Source organism: Terrapene carolina, unplaced genomic scaffold (genome assembly GCF_002925995.2).
Source record: "Terrapene carolina triunguis isolate 2854851 unplaced genomic scaffold, T_m_triunguis-2.0 Scaffold695, whole genome shotgun sequence".
In the NCBI taxonomy this organism is placed as follows: Eukaryota; Metazoa; Chordata; order Testudines; family Emydidae; genus Terrapene; species Terrapene triunguis.
The window spans coordinates 340671-367123 of NW_020665046.1; the positions used below are offsets into that span (position 1 = coordinate 340671).

Sequence of the window (26453 nt, forward strand, 5' to 3'; positions counted from 1 at the left end):
AGACACAGCCTGAAGCGAGGATTCCTGAAATTCCTGCTAGATTTAAGAGAGAGTTATCTAGAAGACAAGGATGGAATCTGTGCATCAATGCTTCTGCTAAAGAATGGCAATGTTTCTAGTGTCAACCAACAGTAAGTAATTTGCATCTCATGGAGAGGCTTTATCAGTTTCTATAGTAACTGCTCTCATGTTTAAGAGCATAAAACATAACTGAATTTGTAGTTTCCATAGAAACTATACAAGCAGTTCAATTAAATTATTCCTAATACATTGAGGGATATTAAAGCAAGTGGTGATATTTTAATTTTACTTTGTGAAGAAGCAGCAAGCACAGAAAATATCACATGAAACTGGCCAAGTTTGCAATATTCTAAATATCCACAATTTCCAAAGTAAATTATATTTTTTAAAAGTATACTAACAAGAACTATTCTCATAAGCAATTTGCACTAACTAGAAGTCATTTGTTTTGCACAGCAGAAACATGAGAGCATTCAATAGTGTGCTTCCCATATCAGAGCCAAAATGATACCAGAGATAGTATTCACTCTATCAGCAAACAGTCCACTTTGTACATAAAACAAAACTTCTAACTGTTTTAGAAATTTACACACACTTATAGTGGTGCAGATAGAACTTGCATAACACATTTCCCGCATCTATTTTGGGACTTAGTGTTCAAGGTTAAAACCAAATACAACCCTTTGTGACAAACAATACAGCATACCTGGAGAATTAATTTACTGCACAACTATCTACATACGAACTTTGTCTATATTATTAGAAAATTTACCCATTGCTGAAAATGTGGATCAGGTGAACCGGTGTGAAGTTTAAATGGCAAGTGCAGACAGGATCAAAGTAAGTTCAGTAATGTTTCAGAAACCATGGCTGAACCTTGCAAAGCAAATTTGTTGCTTCAATGTTCTAAAAGGTGACCAATACCACAGTGTAATTCTAAAAATCTGTATGAAAAGGGCATTTCATTTTATTATGGCATTTTAAAAACACAATTCTCATTTAAAATACAATACAGTGGTCAAAATGCACTTGCTCTCAGTCTTTTGTCAAGACTGTGGATGGAAGCGGCATCTCTTACTAACAGTAAGATGACAGCAGACACAGTTAGATAAATTTAAGCACAATAGGGCACTTTAACTTTGCAGTAATAAATATGAAAACAAAGTTTATGAAGTAACGATACCACAACCTAAGATACTGGACCTTACTATAAGTTCACCACCAATATAAACAAGTTTCTAGTTACCTAACTCAGGGGTTCTCAAACTTCATTGACCGCGACCCCCTTCTGACAATAAAAGTTATTACGCGACCCCAGGAGAGGGGACCGAAGCTTGAGCCCGCCCAAGCCCCACTCCCGTGGGCAAGCGGGGAGTTGGCAAAGCACAAGGGTTTCAGCCCTAGGCGGGGGGGGGGGGGGGGGGGGGAGGAGGAGAGGAGGAGGCTGTAACCTGAGTCCCAACACGCAAGGCTGAAACCCTCAGGTTTTGGCTTTGGGTGGTGGGGCTTGGGCTTCGGCCCTGGGCCCCAGCAAGTCTAAGCCAGCCCTGGCAATCCCATTAAAATAGGATCACGACCCACTTTGGGGTCCTGACCCACAGTTTGAGAACCACTGAAACTTATTCTAGAAGTAGCCTTATGATTACATACCACATAGTATAAAGAACTGAATTGGCCGACTTCTCTTATAACCTTAAGGATGACTTGATTTATAAAGCTCAGCAAATTTTTCTGTAATCATTTTAGGAGAAACTGTTGTAATTGATTGTTTTCCACCCTGTTTCTCCTTTCACTTGTGAGTTCCAAAATTGTATGCAAAAAGCTCCTCCTCCTTTCTAATCAGCTGTGCCTTCATTCAGTGATGCCACAATCCAGTGTTGCCTTTATAGCAGCATTCTAACACAGCTAGAAAAAATTAGGAAGGAGCTGATTATTTTGGTAAAGAAGCTTTTTCTTAAAGGTGATCTGCAAAACAAAAATGAACACTAATGTAGAGGGAGGTTCTGAAATTGAAAATTTTGTAGCAATATTTTTATAAAGAATCCCTAAGATTAAAGGAAAATATCTTCTCTTTTTCAGTTTGCTGGGTGCATTTGACAGCATTTAGTGAATTCAGTTTCACTGTTTCTTTGAATGTGCAAACCCTTCCCCAGACTCTACAGACTCAACTACAGCAGAAGTAGAGGTGAAAGTGTAACAGACTGGAGGCAGCAGGTGGTAGTGTGCACAAAAAGAAAAGGAAAGGTGCAGGCTTGAGCACGGTCGGTGATGTTGCTCTCCGGTACACTCAATTCTGAACATCAGCAGGGAACAGAGACATCTCCCCCCTTAATTTTAGTTTTAATAATTTTTAAAAATGCAGAGTATACTGTTTAGGGATACTCAAAGAAAATATTTCAAAAAATGCAAGTTTGTAGTGTGTCCTTTTTGCTAAATGCTCCTGGTAACCAATAATGGGGGTTACTGAGCACAGAAATAAATTTTATATAAGCTTCTAAATCCCCCCACCCCACTTTCTTGATTATTTCCCAGTTTACTGGAGATATGACAGAATGCAATACTGTCTCAGAGGAACCCATGCAATTCCTAGTGTCTGTGATACCAGAGAACAATGAATTCTGGGATCTCTTCAGTGAAACAAAGTACCAATTTCTGAGGTGAAAAACTATTGGGAGGGTGGATGCTAGTTACATAAGAATAGCCAAACCAGGTCAGACCAATGGTCCATCGAGCCCAGTATCCTGAAACTTATTTCTGTCTTTCATGCTCACCACAGGCTGGATAGCGAGCACACTTTGCATATTTGGGACTTACCTCATTTTTGTTTTACAATTCACCTTTAATATTTTGCTGACCAATACTACTGAGGAAAGAAATCAGATTAATGAGTTTTCAATATCGTTCATTAAAATCTAAACTAGTATGATGTGAATTCAGTTTTTACTAGATATAACTTTATACATGGGGACTTGGAATATATTTTGAAAATGCATAACAAGGAAGGGGAAAATGACATACGAGTTAAATGCAACTTACCATATTTGGCACACTGGTAACTGAAGTACTCTTGATGTCAGTAGGAAAGGGAGGCAAATTATTTGCCATGCCTGGCTTGTTTGGTAACTGAGGGTTCACGCCTGTAGCTCCCATCTGCTGCCCTCCAGCTTGACTAAAGGGCTGCCCAAAGGGACTAGTGTTACCTGTCATTCCCATCTGGAATAGAAACAAATATATTACTATTAACTTTTATTTATCTACAAACATTTTTAATATGATAAAAGTAGATGCAAGTATCCATCTTCATATTCTTTGATCCACACGGCTAAAAAACCCTTTCCCTGACATTGCGGTGTCACTCATTCGTTTCAAAGTTATCTGATCAGGCAATAAAATTTAGACACCTGGTTTTATCCATATGCCCTTTGTGTCAACCTTATTTGTTGCAGTCCAATTTATAAAAGCATGATAAAACTGAAGTAAAAGAGTTACTCTTTCCAATAATGCATTGACAAAACAGACTCCCAAAGCAAGTAACTTTTGTGTGTGCGCTCTTTTGTGCAGGAGATGCAACTCTGTACACAAATTGCACATGGGGAAATAAAGGACTAATAGTAATTTTTTATTCTTTTAATTATTTGTTTAAACATTTTGAAATTTTACCAAAAAACACCCAACCTACTTTACATCAGATATGGCATACTAACCCAACAAGAAATTCTGAGTATAAGATCTCATAAATTGATTGCTTATGTAAAATTTAATTGATGGTCATAAATAACATTTTTAAAGGTTATGAGTTTGTCTTCCAAACAAGGATGAAATGGGGATGGAAGATGGGAGGGGCTTGATTATGAAGTGTGGAGATTGCTTATTTTCTCTTCTTGTATTTATAGCAGCCAAGTTTAATATGACTGTATTCTTTTATATAACATTGGCAAAAACGTACAAGGACTTAGGAGGATTTCTACTGTAGTACAGGAGAGGAATTGTTAGGTGCATCCAAGGGGAGTGTAACAAAGAACTATAAACATGAAACAGAAAAAAAGCAAAGTAGAATGTGTTTATTTAGATTAATACAAAAATGTAAAAAGGACACCTGTCTCAGCTTCTTTGCACCCTTGCCATAAATTACAAAAAACAAATAAATTTAACAATAGCCAGCAGAACACAAAATTTCCCTTGTATGAGTAACAAACATTGTCTATCCATAAGGTCTATTTGCCTGTGGAAGAGTCTCCCAAGAGAAGTGCTGGAAGCCCTATCACTGGAGTCATTCAAAACTACACTGGAGAAAACCACTTAAATATACTGTAGGGAATTTATTCCTTTGGCAGGGAAAGAGCAAGATAATTTACTTCCTCTTTTCTATCACTAGCTTTATAAAGCCCATGACAGCAAATCAGTGTGACAAGTCAAAAAAATAACTCTCTTATCAGGGGGAGGAATTCTATACACATCCCCATCATTACTCTTCAAAAGTCTTACATATGTGTAAATTCAAACATTTGAAGAGTCCATATGTTAAATATTTAACAACCTCCAGTTTCCCTTTCCAATGATCTCGCTTGCCCTTCCCTCCCACACGCACTCTAGTGTTCCCATGCCCTGGTTCTTTACCCTCCTACATAGTCACCTCTGGCAATAGGAGGAAAAAGTGAGGGAAGGCTTTAAAGGGAGAAAGTTATCCCCCTTCAAGGTCAGGTCAGCTTTCTGCCTTTCCTAGCGGATGCTACTGAGCAGGACTCCCTCCCGCTCCGTCCCTCTGGCATTGCTGAATATGCTTAAAACAAGAAACAGGAAGCAAATGCTAGGTGTTCTGTACTTAGTAACTGGATGACAAGTAAACAGATCACTGACTCAGCTTTGCAATTCTCCATGCATACCTTACTGTCATTAGGGGAAGGGAGTAAAACAGTCAAATAGCCAGCCAGCTATGAAGCGCTCAGCATGGACAGAGTTATTGGGCGGGAAGTCTCACAAGCCTTTCCCACCTCTAAGTTGCTGCATTAGTACAGTTGATTGGCTAGGGGGCTGGGCCAGAGGAAAGCAAGAGCTGCCTGTTTAGCACACAGCCAAGCACCAATCAAAAAGGCATAGTCTCCCTACCTGGGAAGAACTGTGTTTGGGCTTACAAGTGTAAGAGCCCCTTGACTGTGAACTCAGTACAGGTGAGGAAGGGATGTCAGAGCTGGTTATGGCTCCCTGATTCTGTGGGGGTGATCAACACTGGCCCTCTCCTCAGTGAGCTTTAGAGTCAATGGGGGGCTACTCTAAGTTACACCACAGGCAAAGGGTCCATTAAGCATCTCCCAATTCTGCAACACTACTTGCTTTGATATGGCTGGCAAAGGAGACATTCATAGGAGCTTATGCCAGCACAGAGCTCCCACCACACTGAATTCCCTACTGGTCATTTGCAACCAGATTCCAGCCCTTTTGCACTACACAGAGTGATCAGATCTCATTTGAAGGGAATCTATCACAGTTCGGAACCTTATCTGGAGAAAAGTAAAGGGAACTAGTTTATTAGAATAAGAGATTTCCTTGAAAAAGGACCTTACATGGAACAGGGGGGAAAAAAACATCGACTCTCCTCTGAGGCAAAAAACAGTGGGGTTAGTTCAGAGAATAATCCAGATAGAGAAGTTATTACAGTATAAAAATAAATAAAAAGGAAGCACTCAGCCTGCAATTCAACTTTACAGGACAAGAACACACATTACTTTTATCCAGAGCAATAGATCCAACACAGACTTTCCTAGCAGTCCGTACAGTCACCAGAGTGAACAAGCATTCAGATCAAAACACTCTTAAAGTTAAGGTTGCTTCAGGAACATTAATTTAGCCATATTCTACATAGAATGTTCATCCAAAACAAGCTAAACTAGAAGAACGTTAAGGTTGCAAAGTCAAGCACTCAAATTAGGAAATGGCATATTTAAGGCCGCCTCTCCAGCCTTAATTTGTGCCCCTGGTGCATATGCATTACGATAGTCTTTAATTACATGATTACAGACTATTTTTTTTCAGCAGGAAAAAATTGCGCCAGCAGAGGGAGTTTTGAGAGTAGAGGACTGTCTTCCTGCTCTCAGTTCTGGTGCTCTGTGCCACAGCAGCCTGAAGGAGTAATTGCAGGGAAAGTCCTGTTCAGCCCCTGCAGCCCCAGGATGGCATATGCTCAGTCACTCTGTGGGGTTGGGGAGGGAGGCGCTGGGGGGGAAAGAGGAGACATGCACATTTCAGTAGCCATACAGGAGCTGTGAAGGAACAGAGCCTGCTCACTACAGACAGACAATCTTCAGAGAAATTAGGTGCCAAACTCTAAAAGACTTACTTTTCGTACGGTTGCTCTCCGAGACTCGTTGTTCATGTCTATTCCATTGTAGTTGTGTGTGCTTGCCACATGCACTGGTACCAGAAATTTTTCCCTCAGTGGTATCTGTAGGGGACTGGCTTTGGCTCCCTCTGGAGTGGCGCACGTATGCACCAGTATAAGGGCGCCACCGGCTCTCCCCTCCCTCAGTTCCTTCTTGCTGGAAACTCCAACAGAGGGAAGGAGGGTGGGTCATGGAATGAACATGAGCAACACATCTCGAAGAACAACAGTTACAAAAGGTAACCATCTTTTCTTCTTCAAGTGCTTGCTCATGTCCATTCCATTGTAGGTGACTCCCAAGCAGTACCAGTGGAGGTGGGTAGGAGTTCCTGGACATGTCGATTGCAACACAGCTCTGCCAAATCCAGCATCATCCCCGGCTTGCTGGGCAATGGTGTAATGCATCATGAACATGAGTACTGAAGACCACATCGCGGCCCTGCAGATGTCCTGGATTGGGATATGCACCAGAAAGGCAACCGAAGACACCTGAGCCCTACTCAAGTGAGCCTTCAGTATCGGTGGAGGCACAGCCTGCTCCAACTCGTAACGAGTATGGACACAGGTGGTGATCCAATTTGAAATCCTCTGAGAGAACACCGGAAGGCCCTTCATCCTGTCAGCTATTGCAATAAAAAGAGCTGAGTTGATCTGCGGAAGGGCTTGGTGCGCTCCTGTTAGAATGCCAGGGCGCACCTGACATCTAGAGCGTGGAGCCGCCTCTCCTCATTGGTCGTGCGAGGCTTTGGACAGAACACCAGGAGGAAGAGATCCTGGTTGACATGGAAGTGCGACACCACCTTTGGCAGGAAGGCCGGATGGGGCCGCAGCTGGACCCATGTCCTTGTAGAATACTGTGTACAGGGGCTCCCAAATAAGGACTTTAATAGCTACAAGGCATGCAACCTTCCACAACAAGTGGGAAAGGGAACAAGAAGCCAAAAGCTCAAAGGGCAGGCCCATGAGTCTGGAGAGGACCAGGTTGAGGTCCTATTGGAGGACCGGGTCCCAGACCAGTGGAAAGAGTCTTTCAAGGCCTTTCAGGAACCTAATCGTCATGTCATGCGAGAATACCGATCTACCCTGGAGGCAAGGTTGGAAAGCAGATATAGCTGCCAGGTGAACCTTGATCGAAGAGAAAGCGAGGCCCTGTTGCTTTAAGTGACGCAGGTAATTCAGAATGGACTGCAGAGATGACTGGGTCGGGGAAATACTCCGCTCTGCTGCCCAGCATGAGAAACGCTTCCACTTTGCCAGGTAAGTTGCTCTGGTGTAGGACACTCGGAGGGATCACTAGAGCAGGCTTGTTCCTCTGGCTTCCGCCACACAGCATCCAAGCTGTGAGGTGGAGTGAGGTTCGGTTTGGGTGCAGCAGCCGACCGTGATCCTAAGAGAGTAGGTCTGGACGGCTGGGAAGTGCCCATGGGGCTGCTACAGCCAGGTCCATGAGCATCCCGAACCAATGCTGGCGAGGCCATGCTGGGGCAAGCATAATGACCTTGTCCCTCTTGATCTTTAAGAGGAGTTTGCTGATGAGTGGGATTGGCGGGAAGATGTACATCAGGTCTCCTGACAAAAGCATTGGAGAGTGAGCTTCTGCTGAGGCCTTACAGGGAGCAGAACTGATGATACTTTTTGTTCTGCCTGGTGGCAAACAGGTCCATCGGTGAACTCCCCACTTCTGAAAGAGCATCCTGACAACCTCCGAGTGGATGGACCACTTGCGGTGAGAGAAGAAGGATCTGCTGAGGTGATCCACTAGCGTGTTCTGGACACCGGGGAGGTGCGAGGCTTCTAGGTGGATTGCAGAAGTCCCACAGGTGAAGGGCTTCCTGGCAAAGAGCTGATGAACGAGCTCCCCACTGCTTGTTGACAGAGCATGGAGGCCGTGTTCTCTGTCAACACTTGCACTACCCAACTGGATAGGTGAGGAAATAACACCGCACAAGCTAGACGGATGGCTCTGAGCTCCCTGATGTTTATGTAAAACGTGAGCTTCTCTCTTGACCATAGCCATGTGTTCGCACCACACAGCCAGCGAACGACGCCGGGATCCCAGGGAACACTGCCTAGAGTCCAGGGAACAAAGCTGGGAACTCTGAAGGTAAACTGGTGGTGTTACTCTGGTGAGCACTGGCGGGGCACTCCCTGAGTCGGGGAGCGGTGCCGCACCAATGGGGACTGCTGGAAAGATCCCAGAGTGAGTTTATCCCTCTAACGGGGCACCTCGCTGGCTGGGGTGGGCAGCACCAGAAGAGACAATATGTCCGTAGCAGCCTAAAAGGCCTCCAGCGTGGACAGCATTGCCACGTGCCTCTACCCCTTCCCGGGGTGGCGGGCAGGTCACAAAGTGGGCTTGACAGCTGAAGAGGTGCTGAAGCCTGGCCACCAGCCAGAGGGGAAGATCTGCCCCGAGCGGGTCTTCGCTCTCCTCCAGCTCTCTCCTTCCCTTTATGAGATGTAGGAGAATGCCCTCTCCCGGCCTCTCTCTGCTTTTTAGCCGGTACCCGGGATGGGGATTAGCGCCGGTCGGAAGCTGGTGACGTGCTCTGCACCGAAGCTGTGTCCTTGGAGCAGAATTGAGCCAGCTCCGAGGCTGCTGCGAGGGCAGACTCCATAAGGAATGCTCTAAGTTAAATGTCCCACTCCTGTTTGGTACACAGCTTGAAACTCTTACAAATGCGACACTTGTCGCTCAAGTGGGTCTCCCCAAAACACTTCAGACAGCTTTGATGGAGAATCACTGACTGGCATAGGTTTTCTGCAGCAGTCGCAAGGCTTAAAGCCTGGGAACCGGAGCATGCCCCATCCCTAGGTTAAGTCCCACAGGGGACTAACTATTTCTAACATACACTAAGGGAACTAATACACTACACAAACTTTCTAAGAACTATATATAAAAGAATTCACAACTAGGCACAGTTGAGAAGGAAAGCTTGCCGAGGCAAGATGTTGCAGCACTGCCACTGGCGGTAGGAAGGAACTGAGGGAGGGGGGAGCCGGCGGCGCCCCTTATACTGGCGTATATGCGCACCACTCCAGAGGGTGCCAGAGCCAGTCCCCTTCAGACACCACTGAGGGAAAAACTTCTGGCACCGATGCATGTGGAGAGCACACACACCTTACATGAGCAAGCACTCTAAGAACAACAAATCTTTACTGAGCATGTGCACACAGATATTTCAAAGGCTTCTAACCTGGCCAGGGTGGATAAAAATCAATGATTTTTTTATTTAAATCAGACTTTTTTAATAAAATGCATTTGAGGAAAAAACCTATCTAAAGAGAGTTTTAATTAAGATACATTATAGCTCAAAGATATCTCATCATGGAATAGGGATTATAAATTCTAATTCTATAGTATGAGACAATATATTCATATAATGTTTAAGAAAAGTTTTGTAAATGAGTTCCAGTAGTTCATGGATTAGGGACCCAAACTTATGGGGTTCAGGGGCTTCTGCATAGATTATTTAGGTTCCATAACAACCACTTTGCAGCAGTTGCTCTGAAAAAAGTGGGAGGAACCAAGCTAACTCTCCCACAAGACATGCAATGGAACTCAGTAGTGGACTGTTTTGAGCACTATATCAAGAACTAGCCTAATTTGATGACAGTTTGTGAACAGAATTGTAAAAAAAATAGATGGCACTGTCACAGCCAAAGTTCTCAACATTGGGCTTGAGAGAAATGTTGAAACACATGCTGAGTACCCTGAAGCCTATTTCTGTAGCCTTCAACAAAATGCAGGGAAATCGCTGGTTTATTGCTGACGCTGTTGAAATCTGGAAGGAACGGAGTGAGATCGTAAAAAGAGAAATATGCAATGACAGAGTTAAATTACAAGCATTAAAAAAAACGAATGGGACAAGCACTATTCTCCAGCTCATTTTCTTGCAAATATTCTCAATACTTGGTACCAGGGTCAAACCTTAACTGCTGAAGAAGAGGAGTTGGCTATGACATGGAAATCCAGCAATCATCCCTCCATAATGCCAACTATAATAAACTTCAGAGCTAAGGGTGAAACGTTCAAGGAATATATGTTTGCTGATGATGTTTTAAAGAAAGTCACACCAGTGAACTGGTGGACATCACTTAAGCACTTGGATTCAGAGACTGTTGAAGTGATAATCTCACTTAACAGCAGTAGCTTCTTCTGCCGGTGTAGAAAGAATATTTTCTTCCTTTGGACTAATTCATTCCAAATTGAGAAATCGTTTGGGACCTGAAAAAGCAGGAAAGTTTGTTTTTCTTGTCCAGATTACGAACAAACAGGAAAATGAAGATGAAGACGACTGAGTTAGCTGCAGAAGTCAATATATTTGTTGTTTCTCATGTTGACCTGGCTGACAGTTGATTTAAATTTTGTTTTTTTTTAAAGAATATTTCATTTAACTATTTTAGTTAAAAACAATTTTAACAAAAACAAACCTGATTTTAAAAAACGTGAATGTTTAACTAAAAATCAAAAATTCATATGCTTATTTTGTTAAAATATTATATGTTTGCTGTTGAAGAAAAAAATCCAGACTACGTAATGTTTTGTTTTAGTTAAATAAAACAATTTAAATGTATGTCTGGTGATCTTCTCCTCCTAATACAGCATGGCAAAAAAAAGCCTCCAAATATTAATGATTAACCTGCTGAATTGAAGATCATTCACCTCCCAATGACTTCATAAATATCTGCTTCAATTACCTTTGGTAAATGAAATAACCAAACAATCATTCATGTTCTCATATAGCTGTAAAACTAATCTAAAAAGTTTTCAAAATAAATCACTTTAAAAATGTATAGTATGTACCTTCTAAAAATGAAACCTACATCTATCTCTGAGTTGTGAAGAATATGTATTAAAGTTATAACCAACAAGAATGCACTTTTATGTAGAAATCCATGATTAAATCGAGTCTTCCTGACTAGTGATTTAAATCAAATCCACCCTGAACCTGGCCAACTCTGGGTGAATTTTCAGAGGGACAGCAAAAGGCACATCTTTGACACAAAACCAATACTCCCCCTGCCAAGTTTCAAGTCTCTGCTCCAAATCTTGGAGCCGTTAGAGCTTCTCAAATGTAACTACTTTAAGATATTTTTTGAACACAGGCAAAACAGTATTTTTTCCCAAAACCTCTTTTTCAGAAACGGCAATCTGTTTTAGCTGAAAACTTTTTTAAAAGACCTGTCTCAGATAGAAACCTAGAATAGAAAATGTCAGCCCAAGTAGTTTAAGTTTGGCCAAGTTATAAGCAACTGAAAAAAACTGTTTTAAAATGGAAAGTGGTGTGCTATTAACGTATAAATAGTGCCACGTGCACCACCTATAATTTCCAATTCTTCTGTCCTTTACAATGTGAAGCTTACCATGTCATGTTTCAGATATAAACTTGCCAAATCCAACATTGCTGGAGCAAACTTAACTTTCGGAATTTCTTAACCTGAGTACTTGGTATATCACCGTTACTTTCGCACTTTGACTTTAATCATTGCTTCGAAATTAAAACAAATGTTTTACTGCCATGCAGAAAATAGCCTTTCAAACTACCAGGAAGGAGACAGTTATAAAGGGACAAAATTTTCAAATCCCTTATTACCTGCCTTCCACCTAAACAAAAAGTCAAATTGTGCATTAACAGATATGTATTAATGTATCTTAGAACAAAGAAAATCATTAATCAGTCTTGGACTAGTAAGAGGAACATTCTCTATAACATTGAAAGCTTATGTTATGAGAATTGGCTTAAAACATTTATTTAAACTGCTATTAAAATTTAAAGACTACCATAAGATTTCATTTTTATGGTGGAAGTTCTTCAAAGGTAATACAAAAATAAAACTCAGAAGAGGTGAAAATTCCTTTTCTTCTCTTATGTTTCAGTCTAAAAGTCATGTTTTTCCTACAAGAATAAAAATAGAGAGTACAAAATAAAGCCAAAGTTGGGAAAGGGGCCATATGCAAGAGTAGTTTTTCAGGAATATCTAAATTGTATTTTATTGTCTATAGTCTTATCACAAAATAATTGTACCATTACTTTTTTTAGTCAAAGCCTCACAAAGAATACATATTAACAACTATATTATGATTTCCAGAGACAAAGGAATGCACATAATATAATTCCAGTTTTTTTTGTTTTTTTTTTTGCATTTTGCCATCCTGTTTAAAAACTAATTTCAAACAAAGAAAGGGAAGACCAGCATGGTGTTTCTTTCAGTAGCAAAGCAACCTGGTGCCAAACAGCAGGTCAGAATCAGAGTGGATCTTCTAGAGTCCGCAATGCTGCTGAGGCAGTACTCTTGGTCCAAAAAGCAGTACGGTTCATATCATTCCTACAGCAACAACTCCAGCAACTACAGATTGACAGTAACTGCTTTGGAGAGAACCAGTTTCAGTTTTTCTTGGCCAAGCACGTAACACCAATATGAACAAGAAAGATGAAAAAAACAATGAAGGCAGGAACCTAGAGGACCCACCTAAGGCCAAGCACTTTCACACACCAAAAATATCAGATGGGGTAATTCTGTGCTTCCTAGTTATGTATCTGAAGATTTTAAAGTAGTTAACCATTTCAAGAAGTGTGTCAATTAATCCTGGCTTGTTAAATCTCAAAACAAGCTTGCACATTTATTCAGAATCTAAAATGCAAAATCTCTGCAGTGTTTTTGCTTATTTTTCAGACTGAGAAACCAACAGCTTTAAGGTGAATGAAACCCAGATTGTTCCAATTCAGCACTGCGCTTCCTCAACCCACATACCTGTGAGCAACAAAAAATAATCACCATTCTCAATAGATCTGCTTTCTCATATTTCTCAAATTTCTGGAGAGTTAGTGGTTCAGAAGAATTATACTTTCTAATTACAGATCACCAAAAACAAGATAAAAAGTTAAAGTAGTAATATAGTTTTCCACTAGGTATGGTGATGGTATATACATTGCAATGTGAAACTCTCGGTCCAATCATGAAGAACTGAGTTTTTCAAGGAGTTTGGCAAGTTTGCCTCTCAAAAGGCAGCAATATCCACAATTAATAGGCAAGGTCTTCACTGGATTTACCACACCTGGAGGTACAGATCTGCTTCACAGGTTATGGCTCCTCTTGAACGTCAATCTGGCTTCCACTCACCCCTCTCTACCTGAAACTGCCAGCATTAAGGTCACCAAAAAACTCCCACAAACCAGATTCTCTTTACTCAATGCTGTGGACCATCCCCTTTTTCTTGAGAACCTCCCTTTCTTGCACTTTTGCAACTCTATTATATCCTTCTCCCTTAATCCTTTTTCAGTCTCCTTTCATGGCTCTAGGTCTCCCTTCTGGCCCCATCAGCCTCAGAGTTCAATCCTAAATCCTCTACTCACTCCATTCTTTGTGTGGTCTGTCTCATCCACTCCCACCTTTATTAAAACAAATTCTCTATCACTCCTAGTCTTTCTTCTGCATCACTCTGCATCTACTGCTGCATCACTGCCAGTTTGCTTTCGTAATGGTTATCCCATTGCTCGGTCAAACTCAGTGAGCCACACTCATGGGTGGTGTAAATTACATGAATGTAAAAGTTACAAAGACCAGGGATGCAAGTGCTTGGAGGGAATGCTGTGCATGCTGTTGCAACTTACTGGTAGGTTAGTGTGTATCTTAAAGTACAGCTTACTGTAAAAAGAATCTGTGGAAAAAGTATCACCATCTTTTTAATTCAGGGTCAGAGCTGCTGAATTACTGACAAAAACAAGTTTAGTAATGTCTAATTCTGCGGTGCCAGCCAGATTCCATTCCCTGTGTATCAAAACTGTTCACTAAATTATTTTTATTGCCAGTTACACCTGTGAAAACCCAATGAAGATGCACAGGTATCACTACAGGCATAATCTGACCACCAGACTCTATACTACCAGGGATGGTGGGTGGGAAGTAGAGAACCCAGAATAACTCTCTGATTCCAGGGAATGTGCAGGGCTCACAGTTAGAAAAACATCTTTTTTACATTCATATTCGTTTTGTGCTAAGTCACCTACCATGGCATCAATACAGTAAGGATCATTCTCTGGACACCAGTGGGGAATTGGCATGGTATGAAAATTATGACCAATACAAAGCCTATTTTATGTCCCAGAGCACTAACGAATACCCCATTGGGTATGATACAAATAGACTGGTTACACTTTAGGCACACATTAGATGCTAAGAGATTAATATGGTTTGGTGTGTCAAAATACTTCTTGAGCCACTATGGAAAAGGGGAAAAGAGAAGCGGGCTTGAGGGGGAAAAAAGATAAATGGACTATGCTTATCTCAGCAAGACTGAAAGCTGTATCATTTTTGCCTCTTTCACTAGGCTGACATATCCAAACTCTCACCAAGTCCAACTTCTCCATTTTCTATTATCTGACTAAAATCGGAATTTCCCTCAACTGCTAAAACTATATTCCACATTTTGGCTTTCAACTCACCTCTACTACTATAATCACCTCCACTCTGGCCACCCTCTCTCTTTCTGATCTCTTTTCTTTCTATCCAAAACTCTGCAGCAGCCAGAAACTATCACCTCTTGCTTCATTACAACCATGAAACTCTCCTCCCTCAGTCCATTCCCTGGCTTCCTCTCTAGATCCAGAGCTTTGTCAAGTTCTTTACATCAGTTTTTAGGTGCTTTACAGAGTTACCCTGTACTCTATCACAGACCACTTCCTTCTACACCCAAAGTGTGGTTGACAACTTGGTCAATCTGAGCTGTTTTAATTCCATGGCCAAGTTCATCCTGTTACATTATTTCTGATTACTTTATAGATAAAAGCAGAATGGTATCTGACAGTAACAAATGCAGTCTTCTCTGATTGAATTTAGAGGAGTAACATTCACTGGAGTACTAGAGATGTGGGAAGCCTTCATTATAGGACTTGTATTTGGACCTATGTTCCTCTTGGTCGGTGAAGACCAGGACAGAAGAACTGAATTCACTACTGGCAGAGGTTGTCAAAGCCTTCCTCTAGGAAAGCAGAATCTCACAATTACTGTTGTTCATCCTTTGCATGAGAAACCAAACATCTGAGGTGGACAATCTAGCTATTGTCGAGTAACCGATTTTCCACTTTTGCTTAAACTGAGGGAAGGCTGTTCAACACACAAGGCATCTAGATGCCTGGGGATTCAATGTTTCATCAACCTAAATACAGGGCAAACACACTGGAGGCACTGATAGAGGCCCACCACAGTAGCATTTAACTTTAGAAAAGGGAACAATACAAACATGAGGAAGCTAGTTAAATGGAAATTAGAAGGTTCAGTCCCAAAAGTGAAATGCCTGCAAGCTGCATGGAAAATTCTGAAAAACACTTTAATAGCAGCTCAAATTAAATGTAAACTCGAAATTAACAAATATAGTAAGTACCAGCATGACTAAATAAGAAAGTAAAGAAGTGGTTAGAGGCAAAAAGGCAACCTTTTAAAAATTGGAAGTAAAATCCTATTGAGGAAAACAGAAAGGAGCATAAACTCTGGAAAGTCAAGTATAATTAGGCAGGCCAAAAAAGAATTTGAAGAGCAACTAGCCAAACAGCAAAATTTTTTTAAAGAACAGCAGAAGCAGGAAGCCTGCTAACCAGTGGGGCAACTGGACGACTGAGATGCTAAAGCAGCTCTCAAGAAAGTTAAGTCCAACGCAGAGAAACTAAATGAATTCTTTGCATCAGTCTTCACTACAAAGGATGTGAGGGAGATTCCCACACCTGAGCCACTCTTTTCAGGTGACAAATCTGAGGAACTGTCCCAGATTGAGGCGTCAGAGGAGGTTTGAGAACAAATTGACAAAATTAAACAGTAATAAATCACCAGGACCAGATGGTATTCATCCAAGAGTTCTAAGGGATCTCATATGAAATTGCAGAACTACTAACTGTGGTATGTAACCTATCATTTGCATCAGCTTCTGTACCAGATGACAGGAGAATAGATAATGTGACGCCAATTTTTTAAAAAAGGCTCCAGAGTCAATCCCAACTATTACAGGGGAGTAAGCCTGACTTCAGTACCAGGCAAACTGGTTGAAACTATAGTAAAGAACAGAATTATCAGACAGAGACAAACACAATTTGTTGGGGAAGAGTCAACATGGCTTTCTAAAGGGAAATCATGCCTCACAAATCTATTAGAATTCTTTGAGGGGATAAACAATCGTGGACAAGGATGATCCAGTGGATATAGTGTACTTTGACACAGTCCCTCACCAAAGGCTCTTAGCCAAAGTAAGCAGTCATGGGATAAGAGGGAAGGTCCTTTCATTAATCAGTAACGGGTTAAAAGATAGTAAACAAAAGGTAGGAATAAATGGTCAGTTTTCAGAATGGAGAGGAGGAATAATGGTGTCCCCCAGAAGTCTATACTGGGACCAGTGCTGTTCAACATATTCATAAATTATCTGGAAAAGGGGGTAAACAGTGAGGTGGCAAAATTTGCAGATGATACCAAATTACTCAAAATAGTTAAGTCCAAAGCAGACTGCCAAGAGCTACAAAGGGATCGCACTAAACTGGATCACTGGGCAACAAAATGGCAGATGAAATTCAATGTTGATAAATGCAAAGTAATGCACATTGGAAAACATGACCCCAACTATACATACAAAATGAAGGGGTCTAAATCAGCTCTTAACACTCAAGAAGGAGATCTTGAAGTCATTGTGGATAGTTCTCTGACAAGGGAATGGATGCCATAAAGCTTTCAAAACTCATGCTGTTAAGAGTTAATGTTACTTTAACTCCAGAAAACACATTCAAAGTCTCAGTGACAACTGTAACTTTACCATTCTTTTTAGGGACGGACAGATTTGGTAAAAGTTACGGGGAGATTTTCACAATGCCAGTCATCAGACCAGCTGCTGCAGGCAAAGCTTGAACATTCCAATACAAGTCCATTTTACGCAGGAAGATTAACTCGATTACCTTATCTCCATTTGAGAGTTGGGAAGAATTACATGAAAGTAACTGAGTAGGAAAAGAAGAACAAAGGAAAAATTCTGATGAACCTGATTAGTTGAGAATCCACACTTTGCTAGGAAGTTACACACGCAGATTGCTACATGAAGCTTTTATAAGACTATCTGAACTCAAATTTTGGAGTTTGTATTTTGGTTAATGATTGTATCGCATTCATGGAAACTGAATACCAAATATACTATATTCAAGATTAAAATATTCATGTGCAAAACAGCATGGCTTGCAGGTCTGATCAAAAAAGTCTTAAAAACAGCATTAAGATGTTTAATTTGTGGAAAATACAACCTCTGAAAATAGAAACTTTGCAGCAGCTCTAAGTATTTAGCTAAGATTAATCCGTGTGTTCTAATCAGCCTCAAATTTCTCTTTCATGATTATTAGGTCAAAGCAGAAAATTAATTTTTGTTCATCTGAACACAGCCATTGTTCCAGTACATACACAAATACAGAATGAAATTATATCAAGTAATTATATCAATTTCAAACAAAGCTTCAACAAATGAATTTTTTTCCTCAAGTTTGAAGAAAACTCAATTATTTTTCAAGAATTTTTGAATAAATCCAAGTTTAGGACAAAATACTAACAACATGTCTTCAAGATATTAGTATAATTTATTTTGACAATAAGATTAGGTCAGTGATGCAGATAAAAAATTCAAGCTTCCAAGAACATTTATTTCTTCTTCTCCCAATCATTTTCTAGACACCTGTACTAAAATCAGTTCAGTGGCGTTATGTCCAAACTGTGATCAAATCATAGGATATGTGAATAGTGAGGACAGTTGTTCTATAGAATCTAATAAGACCAATGGGCTCCCTCACCAGACTGTGAAAGACCAATGCCATGACCAAGACTCTTTCTGGTCCCTGCCTCAGGGCAGTTTATTATTCAAAACACAAACCTCACAAAGTAACATAAAACAAAGCTACTCCCCTGAGCAAAAACAGGTTACAGGGGCCCAGAGGCCTTTCTTCTTGCATCACTTCTCCCAGGAGAAAGGGCCAGATTGAATTTAAAAAGAAATATCAAATTGTAAATAAAAAAATTGATATATTTATTTAAATACACATTTAAAAAATAAACCTAATTAAAATTAAATATGAAATTGTGGTAATTTTAAATTAAAATCTATTAAGCAGTACGTTTGCTGCCCAAATTAAAAAAAAGAGTCAAACACTGAACTAGCAAATCACTCGCTAAGCACTTGGAACCAGAGTTTGCTGAAGTGCTAAAACAGATATTGATAGCAGTAGCCTCTTCTGCAGGTGCAGAGAGAATATTTTCATTTCAGTTATTCAACTAATTCAGTTCAATGACTAGCTGATTCGAAGTTAAGAAACCCAGTTGCATGGTGAAAAAGCAGAAAAACTTGTTTTCCTCTTCTAATTAGGTGTGAGAGGATGAGATCTAATAGCTCTAAAGTCCTGGACAGGATGACCAAAAACAATCAGTTCAATTAGTTAGTTACTTCCTTTGTTTAACACATTAGTTAGTTTTAAATGCAAAATATGTTTTGATAAACTTTAAATGTATCCAGTACATTTAAGATGTTTTAGTTAATAAAACTAAGTAGAGCTTGACACAAATTCCAACTAAAAAACTCTTATAAGAATCGCACCATTTTCTAACAATAAAAAAGTAATAAAGAATCTGAATAAATGTACATTAAGCTATATATACTTAAATAAATGTGTATGCATATTGTGTAGCCTCCTGATTAGCAAATCTAGTGTAAAGGTTATGTATAGTTATGCATGGAGCTGTGAAATTGACAAGACAGCCAACAGCCAATGTAAGTAATGAAGTGTCTACACAGACACTGCATTACCTTAACTACATCGACATAAGCCCTATGCCTCTCGTGGAGTTTGAGTTATTATGTCAGTGTAGTAGGGCACTTACATCGGTGGGACAAGGCTGTAGTGTGTACACTGACATAATTAGGTCGACGTAAGCCGCCTTATTTTGACCTAACTCTGTAGTGTAGACCAGGCCTCAGAGGCATTTGTCTGTAGGATAAATTCACATTCTGAGTTTAAGGCCAGACGGGACCATTAGATCCCAATCTATCACAAGCCCTTTTTACCTCTAAACACTCTCTTGATCACCAAGCAATTGTCCTCTCCATGAAGGAGTATCCACGAAAGTATCCTGTTTGATGTGCAGAAATCAAGAGCTGCAGAATCAATTCACTGCAGAGGATTCATCTGATCACCCCCAAAAGGATCTGAACAAGCTGGAGACCAATGTATCTTGCAGGGTGCCTTCGTGTGCAGGAAGTCCATTAAGTGAGCAGTTACTGTGGAAAACTTGGCAAAGTGGCAGTAATAAATACCCTCCTAACCTAAGGAAAGATTTCACTTGTTTCATAGTGGGGACTGGAGATTCCAGCACGGTCTTCGCCTTACTGCCCTTTATGGGCAGGCCTTGATTCAAGCTAGCACCCTCTCCTGGGTCTCCTCTCCCCGTAAATGGCCTGCCCACCATACACCATGTACTAGGTACAATATCTTTCTCTGGTATGGTTTGGGGACAAGGATGAGTTTGTCATAATCCTGTCTGACTATCCTGGACCACTCTTATCAGGATGTCCCCCTCAAGCTCAAAGTGTGGGGGGGGGGGTATTGAGAATACCATTCAGCACTGACAGTACCCCATTCACCCTAGCCAGTCCCCACAGTCACCTGAACACCGCACCATCCCTCTCACTTCGAATAAAATCAGGCCTGCTAGCGATGGACTGAGCACCTGCCCTGAGTAGGGACCTGAGAAGTCCAGTCCTTAAAGGGGCACCTCATAGGGTCCAGATTACGTACCACTGCTGTGACTTTCCCAACTCTTTTCCCTGTGGCCCCTTGGTCTCCCAAGAGCCTCCCTCCTAGCACAAAGAGGATCCCTTTGAAACTTGGGCCAGGGACTGCAGAGTTCAGAACCAGAGAAGAGAAATCTCTCTTCTGGCTAATTCGCCCCTTGAGTGTTGACACCTGTCTCTGGGTCCATCCCAACTGCTTCCCTTAAAAAAGTGGTTATGGGGCACCAGGCCCAGCCCAACACCACTGGGTTGGCTACAGGGTCTACCATGGCTATTCTCATTTCTGTATTCCAGCCTCCCACAGACAACCTAACCTCGGTCATGATAGAGGACATGTTGTTCCCCTTGATGCAGCCTACATATAGCCAAAGAGTCTCAGAGGTTATCAGCTGTTCCTCCACAAACACCTCTGTTCCCATCACTATGACTGGAACTTCATAACCTTTTGGATCATGTGGATCACCTTGGGATTCAGAGAGTCACACACTTGGGCATAATTACATTCCATACTGGGGCAATACTAGTACTCTCAGCCTTCCTGCCCACAGAGGAAGCAAATTAGGGGACTACCCAATCATGGAGCCCCCCCCCCCCTTTGACAGGAACACTCTCACCAGTCTTTAACCCAGGCCTAACACTGAGGGCTACCTTGGGTCTCAACCTCCTTGGGTATCATAATCAGGTCCTGCAGACCAGAAGAACCCTTCCTGGAGGAAGCCCTGTAATCCCAGGCCACCCCCATAAAACCAGCCACCACTGATCCCACTCAGAAATCTTTCAATAGCCCTGCAGTCCAGTTCTGCCTTCAGCAAATTCTCCATGAGGCACACCACCACCTCATTCAGGCATGATGGCAGACCCACTCTTTTGGGCCCTGCTGGTGAGAGCTGAAAAACTGCTTCAGTGCCATCACCTCCTTGATTTCCTCTGGGGACCATATATCCAACTTTAACCACTAAGAGCAAAAACCCAACAATTGTTGAGATACTGCTCAAGGCAAAGATTCTGGGACAAACTGTTCCTGTGCTTGCTTCCAGCTCTCCATGGTCCTTTGCTCAGATCCTTTCCATAGCACAATCTGCCTGGAACTCCCCCTGTGAAGTAGGGGGCAATTTTGATGGTCCACATCTCTTGGGCCCATCAGTAGGCAGCTGACACCAGTTCACAGATCTTCTAGAAGGCATCATGATTGTCCTCTGGCCCCATATTAGTGAGAAATCCCACCTACCCCACCGAAGGGTAACTGAGGCATCACACTAAAATTACGAGTTCCAGTCATCCTGATCCAGTAGTTGAAGTAACTGCTGCTTGCTTTCCTGTTTCTGTTGGAACTTATGTTGCTGCAATTATAACCATTGTTGCTGCAGCTGCTGGTACTGTTACTGTTGTGCCAAGAGCTGCTAGTGATCGTGTTCCCCCAAACATATCAATGGCACTTCAGGATTCATTTCTACCTTCAGGCTGTGGCAACTGTCCACATTCTGCACCACAGATATGTTAAGAGAGCTCCCTCACTAACCCAGGAAAGGACCAGTGTCATGCCCATGTCTCCTTCAGGCCTGTGCCTCAGGGCACAGTTTATTATTCGAACAAAAACTCAAAAGTAACACAGAACTAAGCTATTTCCCTGACCAAAACAGATTGCAGGGGCCAAGAGCCCTTTCCTTTTGCAACTCTCCCTGACTGGAAAGATGGAACACCCCTTCCTTTAAACCCTTGCTGAATCATGTTACAGGCAGGCAGCCCTTAGCCCTTCACCCTGCCACACTATTATTATTCAACCTGCAGACAAAGGGCTCATATTCTTGTAATAGATGATAAAATAGGAGTTTCATCCAATACTATTCAGTGTACAGTGCCTAGCATAATGAGGACCCAACCTAGTCTAGATCTCTAGGAGCTACCACAATACATACAATAGTAATATTAAGTCAGCATTTTTTAAAATTAAATATGGATCTCATATGAAAGACTTAGTATTTTGAATAGGAGTTTTAGAAATGGTTTGACGCGGAAACTTGATATTTCTTGATTCAAGAACTTGTAATCCACCTGTTTTGTACACATTACTTTCTCCAGTCTATAAAGTATTTTCTAACACCATTACCAACACTTCTTAGAGATTAAAAAAATATATTATCTGTTACTAATAGTCTTAAGAAATAGTGTTTGGCTACTTTAGATGTAAGGAGCCTTTATACCTCATGCTGATGGCATTAAAGCATTTAATCATTTTTAAATGACCAATACGATAGGTGAACATTTGAATTTAATCCAAATGATATTTTAAAAAAAAAAATCAGATTTGAAGGAGTTTTACCTTAAAAGAAGCCACCATGGGTACTAGTATGGCACTCTCATGTGCTAATCTATTTGTGGATTATTTAGAGTTTTTTTTCTTGTTTATGTTAGTGGACCATAGTAGCTCTGAAAACACAGAACAATAATGCCAATAACTGTTTCTGTACCTTCTATATCAAATGTCTTCCTGACAGCCCTTTCCACATATGTCCAACAGGCCCTGAAAGGAGACAATCTAAGAATGTGAGGACACTGCCAAATCCACTTACGATCAGCAATCCTGGAAGTCCAAATCAAGCCTAAAGCTCTTAAGGATGTTTTGAAGATGGGTAGAGAAAAAACAGATGGTTGCATATCAAGCCTCAGCCACCTCAACAACAGAGGGGGAAGACAGGTAGTACCTCTAGATCAATTACTGTATGAAGGAAAATAAGTAATTTTCTTTCATCCTGCACAATTTGCCCACTGCCCATTCTTGAGTGTTTGAGCCATATGATAGATCAGATAGTTTCAGAAGCATTTCCTCTGATGAACAAGTGTCTGAAAAGAAGAGATAATGGGGGAAGTTAAAAATGTCTTCAATTAGGTGGGCGGGAGGGGAGAGAGAGAGGAAGGAAATCCATTTCCTTGAGCAAGGGAATCTTGGAGCAGAAGAGGAAGTACCTATTCTCCTTAGCAGAGGTAAATACACTAGAGGAGTCATGGACAGGTTCAGCAAGTATGTCATAAGGGGGAGATTACATTTCCAAATATAAACAAAAAGCCTCTATTCAAGCTGGATAGGACAGAAATGCCCCCAGAATTATTTCAATCCAGAGCAGTAGATCAAATGCAAGAGAAAATAATGGAGAAGTCCACACAAAGAATTACACAAGACATCACCCACACAGGTTACTCAAAATGGCCACATCACACAAAACTAGTACCTTGCTGTTTCTGATTAGGAACACCAAGAAATATTACACTAAATGTATAATTTTACAAGTTTATTAATGTGAATACTTTTTTTAAATGGTCTTATAACAAAAGCATGTGTATCTTTTGAAGACATTGAAACTACAGACAATACATTGTTTTTACAGTCATTCTATGCAAATATCTGAAAAGCAATAATGAGGATGTAACAATCCATATGGAGCTGACAGAACACCTACTCTGTCGCTTTTCAAAAGCTGCTACATTGATGGTCTTGTTTAAAATGAACACTGAAAATGCAACAAACTGCAGGAGCAAACTAGTTACACAGGCTGAGGATTGCTCCTAACAGCTTACACAGTTACATCATGGCATCATGCACAAACACATTTTAACCTAGGGCCCACATTTTAACGGTAAGGAAGCTGTCATGACCTACTCTCTGGCTCCTCTCTTTTTTAGATCATAAAAACTATACTTGTGGTAGCACTTATGATTTTGTTTGGTTGATTTGTTTGGGGGTGGGGGGTAAATGGGCAGGTGGAAGGGGGAGTTAGTACTGCGAGTTAGTACTGTTATTCTTGTTATCGTGGAAATACTTTGTCCAAGAAGGAGGATTTGCAACATTTCCAAACGACGACCAAACTCCAGATTTGCCTAATCTCCTCTAAAACTTTATTCCATAGCCAGAGTCCCTTAACCAAGAATGCTCAGCTCTCATGTGCTTCATCCTTGGTATTGTGATGTGCACTATCCAAGGGGAGCTACTAAAGCCATTTTACAGTAAAGTATGTGGTTCTTATTTAGTAGCAGCTTCAAACATCTAAATAAACACTCCAAAATAGAAAAATCACAGTGATGGCTGCTAAGCATCTACTTTAACTTAACTTCACTTTGTAAATTTAGTATATATAGAATGCATATTCAGAAATGTGACATATATGACTCTTTGGATGTATTGCTATGTAGATGACTTTGCCTTCGAGGCAATCCTATAAATATAGACAGTGCAAAGAATATTTAAATTGCTACCTGTTCAAGCATTACAATTCTACAAAGTATTTCAGATCTTCATGCTCTTCATAAGAGCATATCTTCAACATAAGATATATTGCGAACCCACAGCAGTGAGTATGTTTTTTGTAAGCTAGAGTGTAGCATTTTGTGTGTCATTTTTTCATCTCAAGAACTTTAAAAGGGGGAATTTGTTTTGGCTGAAAGGAGGAGGAAAGAAAAAAGAAAATTCATCCAACATTCATGAAAACCTGGCAACGTACCTTTCTCACAATAGTCAAAACTGCCTGTCAACACCAACCAGACAAAGAATTGAGATTTGCTAACCAAAACAACATATAAGGATGATTATTTCCTCAGAGCAACTCCCTGAGAGGCAAGGGAAGAGTTTTAGCATAAATCTTTTCCTTATAGTGTTGAACAGTAAAAATCCAACAATTATGTTACTCTAGACTAGAGCCGGCCAGATTTCCGATTTTTACTGTTAATCATTTTATTGAATAGATTTTTGTTTTTATTTTTTTTTTTTTTTTTTTTTTTTTTTTTTTTTTTTTTAAGAGCAAGGTTTTCTTTTTAAATCTATGTTTTCCTATTTAAAGTTTGTCAAATTTTTTATTTTTTTTTTTAAATGAAAAATTTAGCCTGCTGGTTGTTACTTAAAATATTTCTTCTATTTCCATTTTTCACTTCACCAGTATGTAACCTCTGATTGGTCATCTTAGTTATACGGGATTATTTTCAAAACTAGAACGTTTTCCAATTTTTGAAATAAAAATTCAAAATTAAATTCTCAAAAATAGTCACACCGAAAATTCAGAAGACAGAAACAAGACTGTTAAAATACATATGGGACAGTCTTTTGAATTTGTTGAAACTTTTCTGCTCAATCTACTCCTCCTTCCACCCCACACACAGCCCATTTTAGTCAGCTCTGCTGTAGCACACTATACATAGTGGTTTTGAAACTTTATTCTATTGTCAAATATTGTTGCTTTCCAAGGAACTGAGCCACTAGCATTCAATCTATATACCATTATGTTGGCTGCCTTGACATCTCTTCAAACCTGTTTCTAATTACACCATTCTGTACAGGTTCACACTTTGTTGCCAACTACCAGAAACAAGCAAGCAGAAATCTTTCAAGATGCTAAAAAGTCTTGGCAGAAAAGTGCTACTGTATAACAGAATTTGTAAGTGATTATACTTTATTAGAAAACTTATTATGATAAAGCTACTTGTTCCTGACATTCAGCTACCCATGCACTTCCTAATTTCTGATTAACATTTAAATTCGTATGCGTTCCCCCTCCTCAGCATCTGATTGATACCACTAAAGGGTAAAAAAAATTAGAAGCCAAACAGCAGCAGAAAGGTATTCAGGAATACTGACGGGTAAGCCTGAAAATCAGAACTACACTTCTGCCACGTGTGGACTATTTAAGATTAAAAAGAGTTTGGGAACCACATTTATATTCATATTACTAGTAATACTGCAAAAAAAATTACAAGTAAACAAAAATAATCCAATCTGACTTGCAATTAGTGACAAAGCTCTCACTTGTGAATGATTCACATTAAACTACTGCAGTTTCCAGTAGACCAGCAGTTCTCTACCAGGGGTCCGGGACCCCCCTGGGGGGCCGTGAGCAGGTTTAAGGGGGTCCACCAAGCAGGGTCAATGTTAGACTCGCTGGGGCCGAGGCCGGAAAGCCAAAGCCCCACTGCATGGGACTGAAGCCTAGGGCCCCAAGCCCCACCACCCGGGGCCGGCCGAAGCCTGAGCAATCGCCCTGCTTGCTACCCCGTAAGGCCAGCCCTGGCTTTCATATACAGAAAAACAGTTTTCAAAGTAGCAGCCGTGTTAGTCTGTATCTGCAAAAAGAACAGGAGTACTTGTGGCACCTTAGAGACTAACAAATTTATTTCAGCATAAGCTTTCGTGGGCTGCAGCTCACTTCTTCAGATGCATAGCTTCATGAAGTTGATGGATTTCCACTCCATACGGCTAAATGCAGTGCCTTGCAT

At 40.7% G+C, this 26453-nt stretch overlaps 1 protein-coding gene across 3 annotated transcripts in view; it reads right to left on the reverse strand.

Moving 5' to 3' along the window:
• Positions 1-26453, reverse strand: part of CREBBP (CREB binding protein) — a 185104-nt gene that overhangs the window by 96556 nt on the left and 62095 nt on the right. For all 3 annotated transcript variants that reach the window (XM_024215113.3, XM_024215114.3, XM_024215112.3), the window contains exon 3: positions 3058-3234. In XM_024215113.3, coding sequence (XP_024070881.2) covers positions 3058-3234 — 177 coding nt within the window. The remainder of the gene's footprint in view (positions 1-3057; positions 3235-26453) is intronic.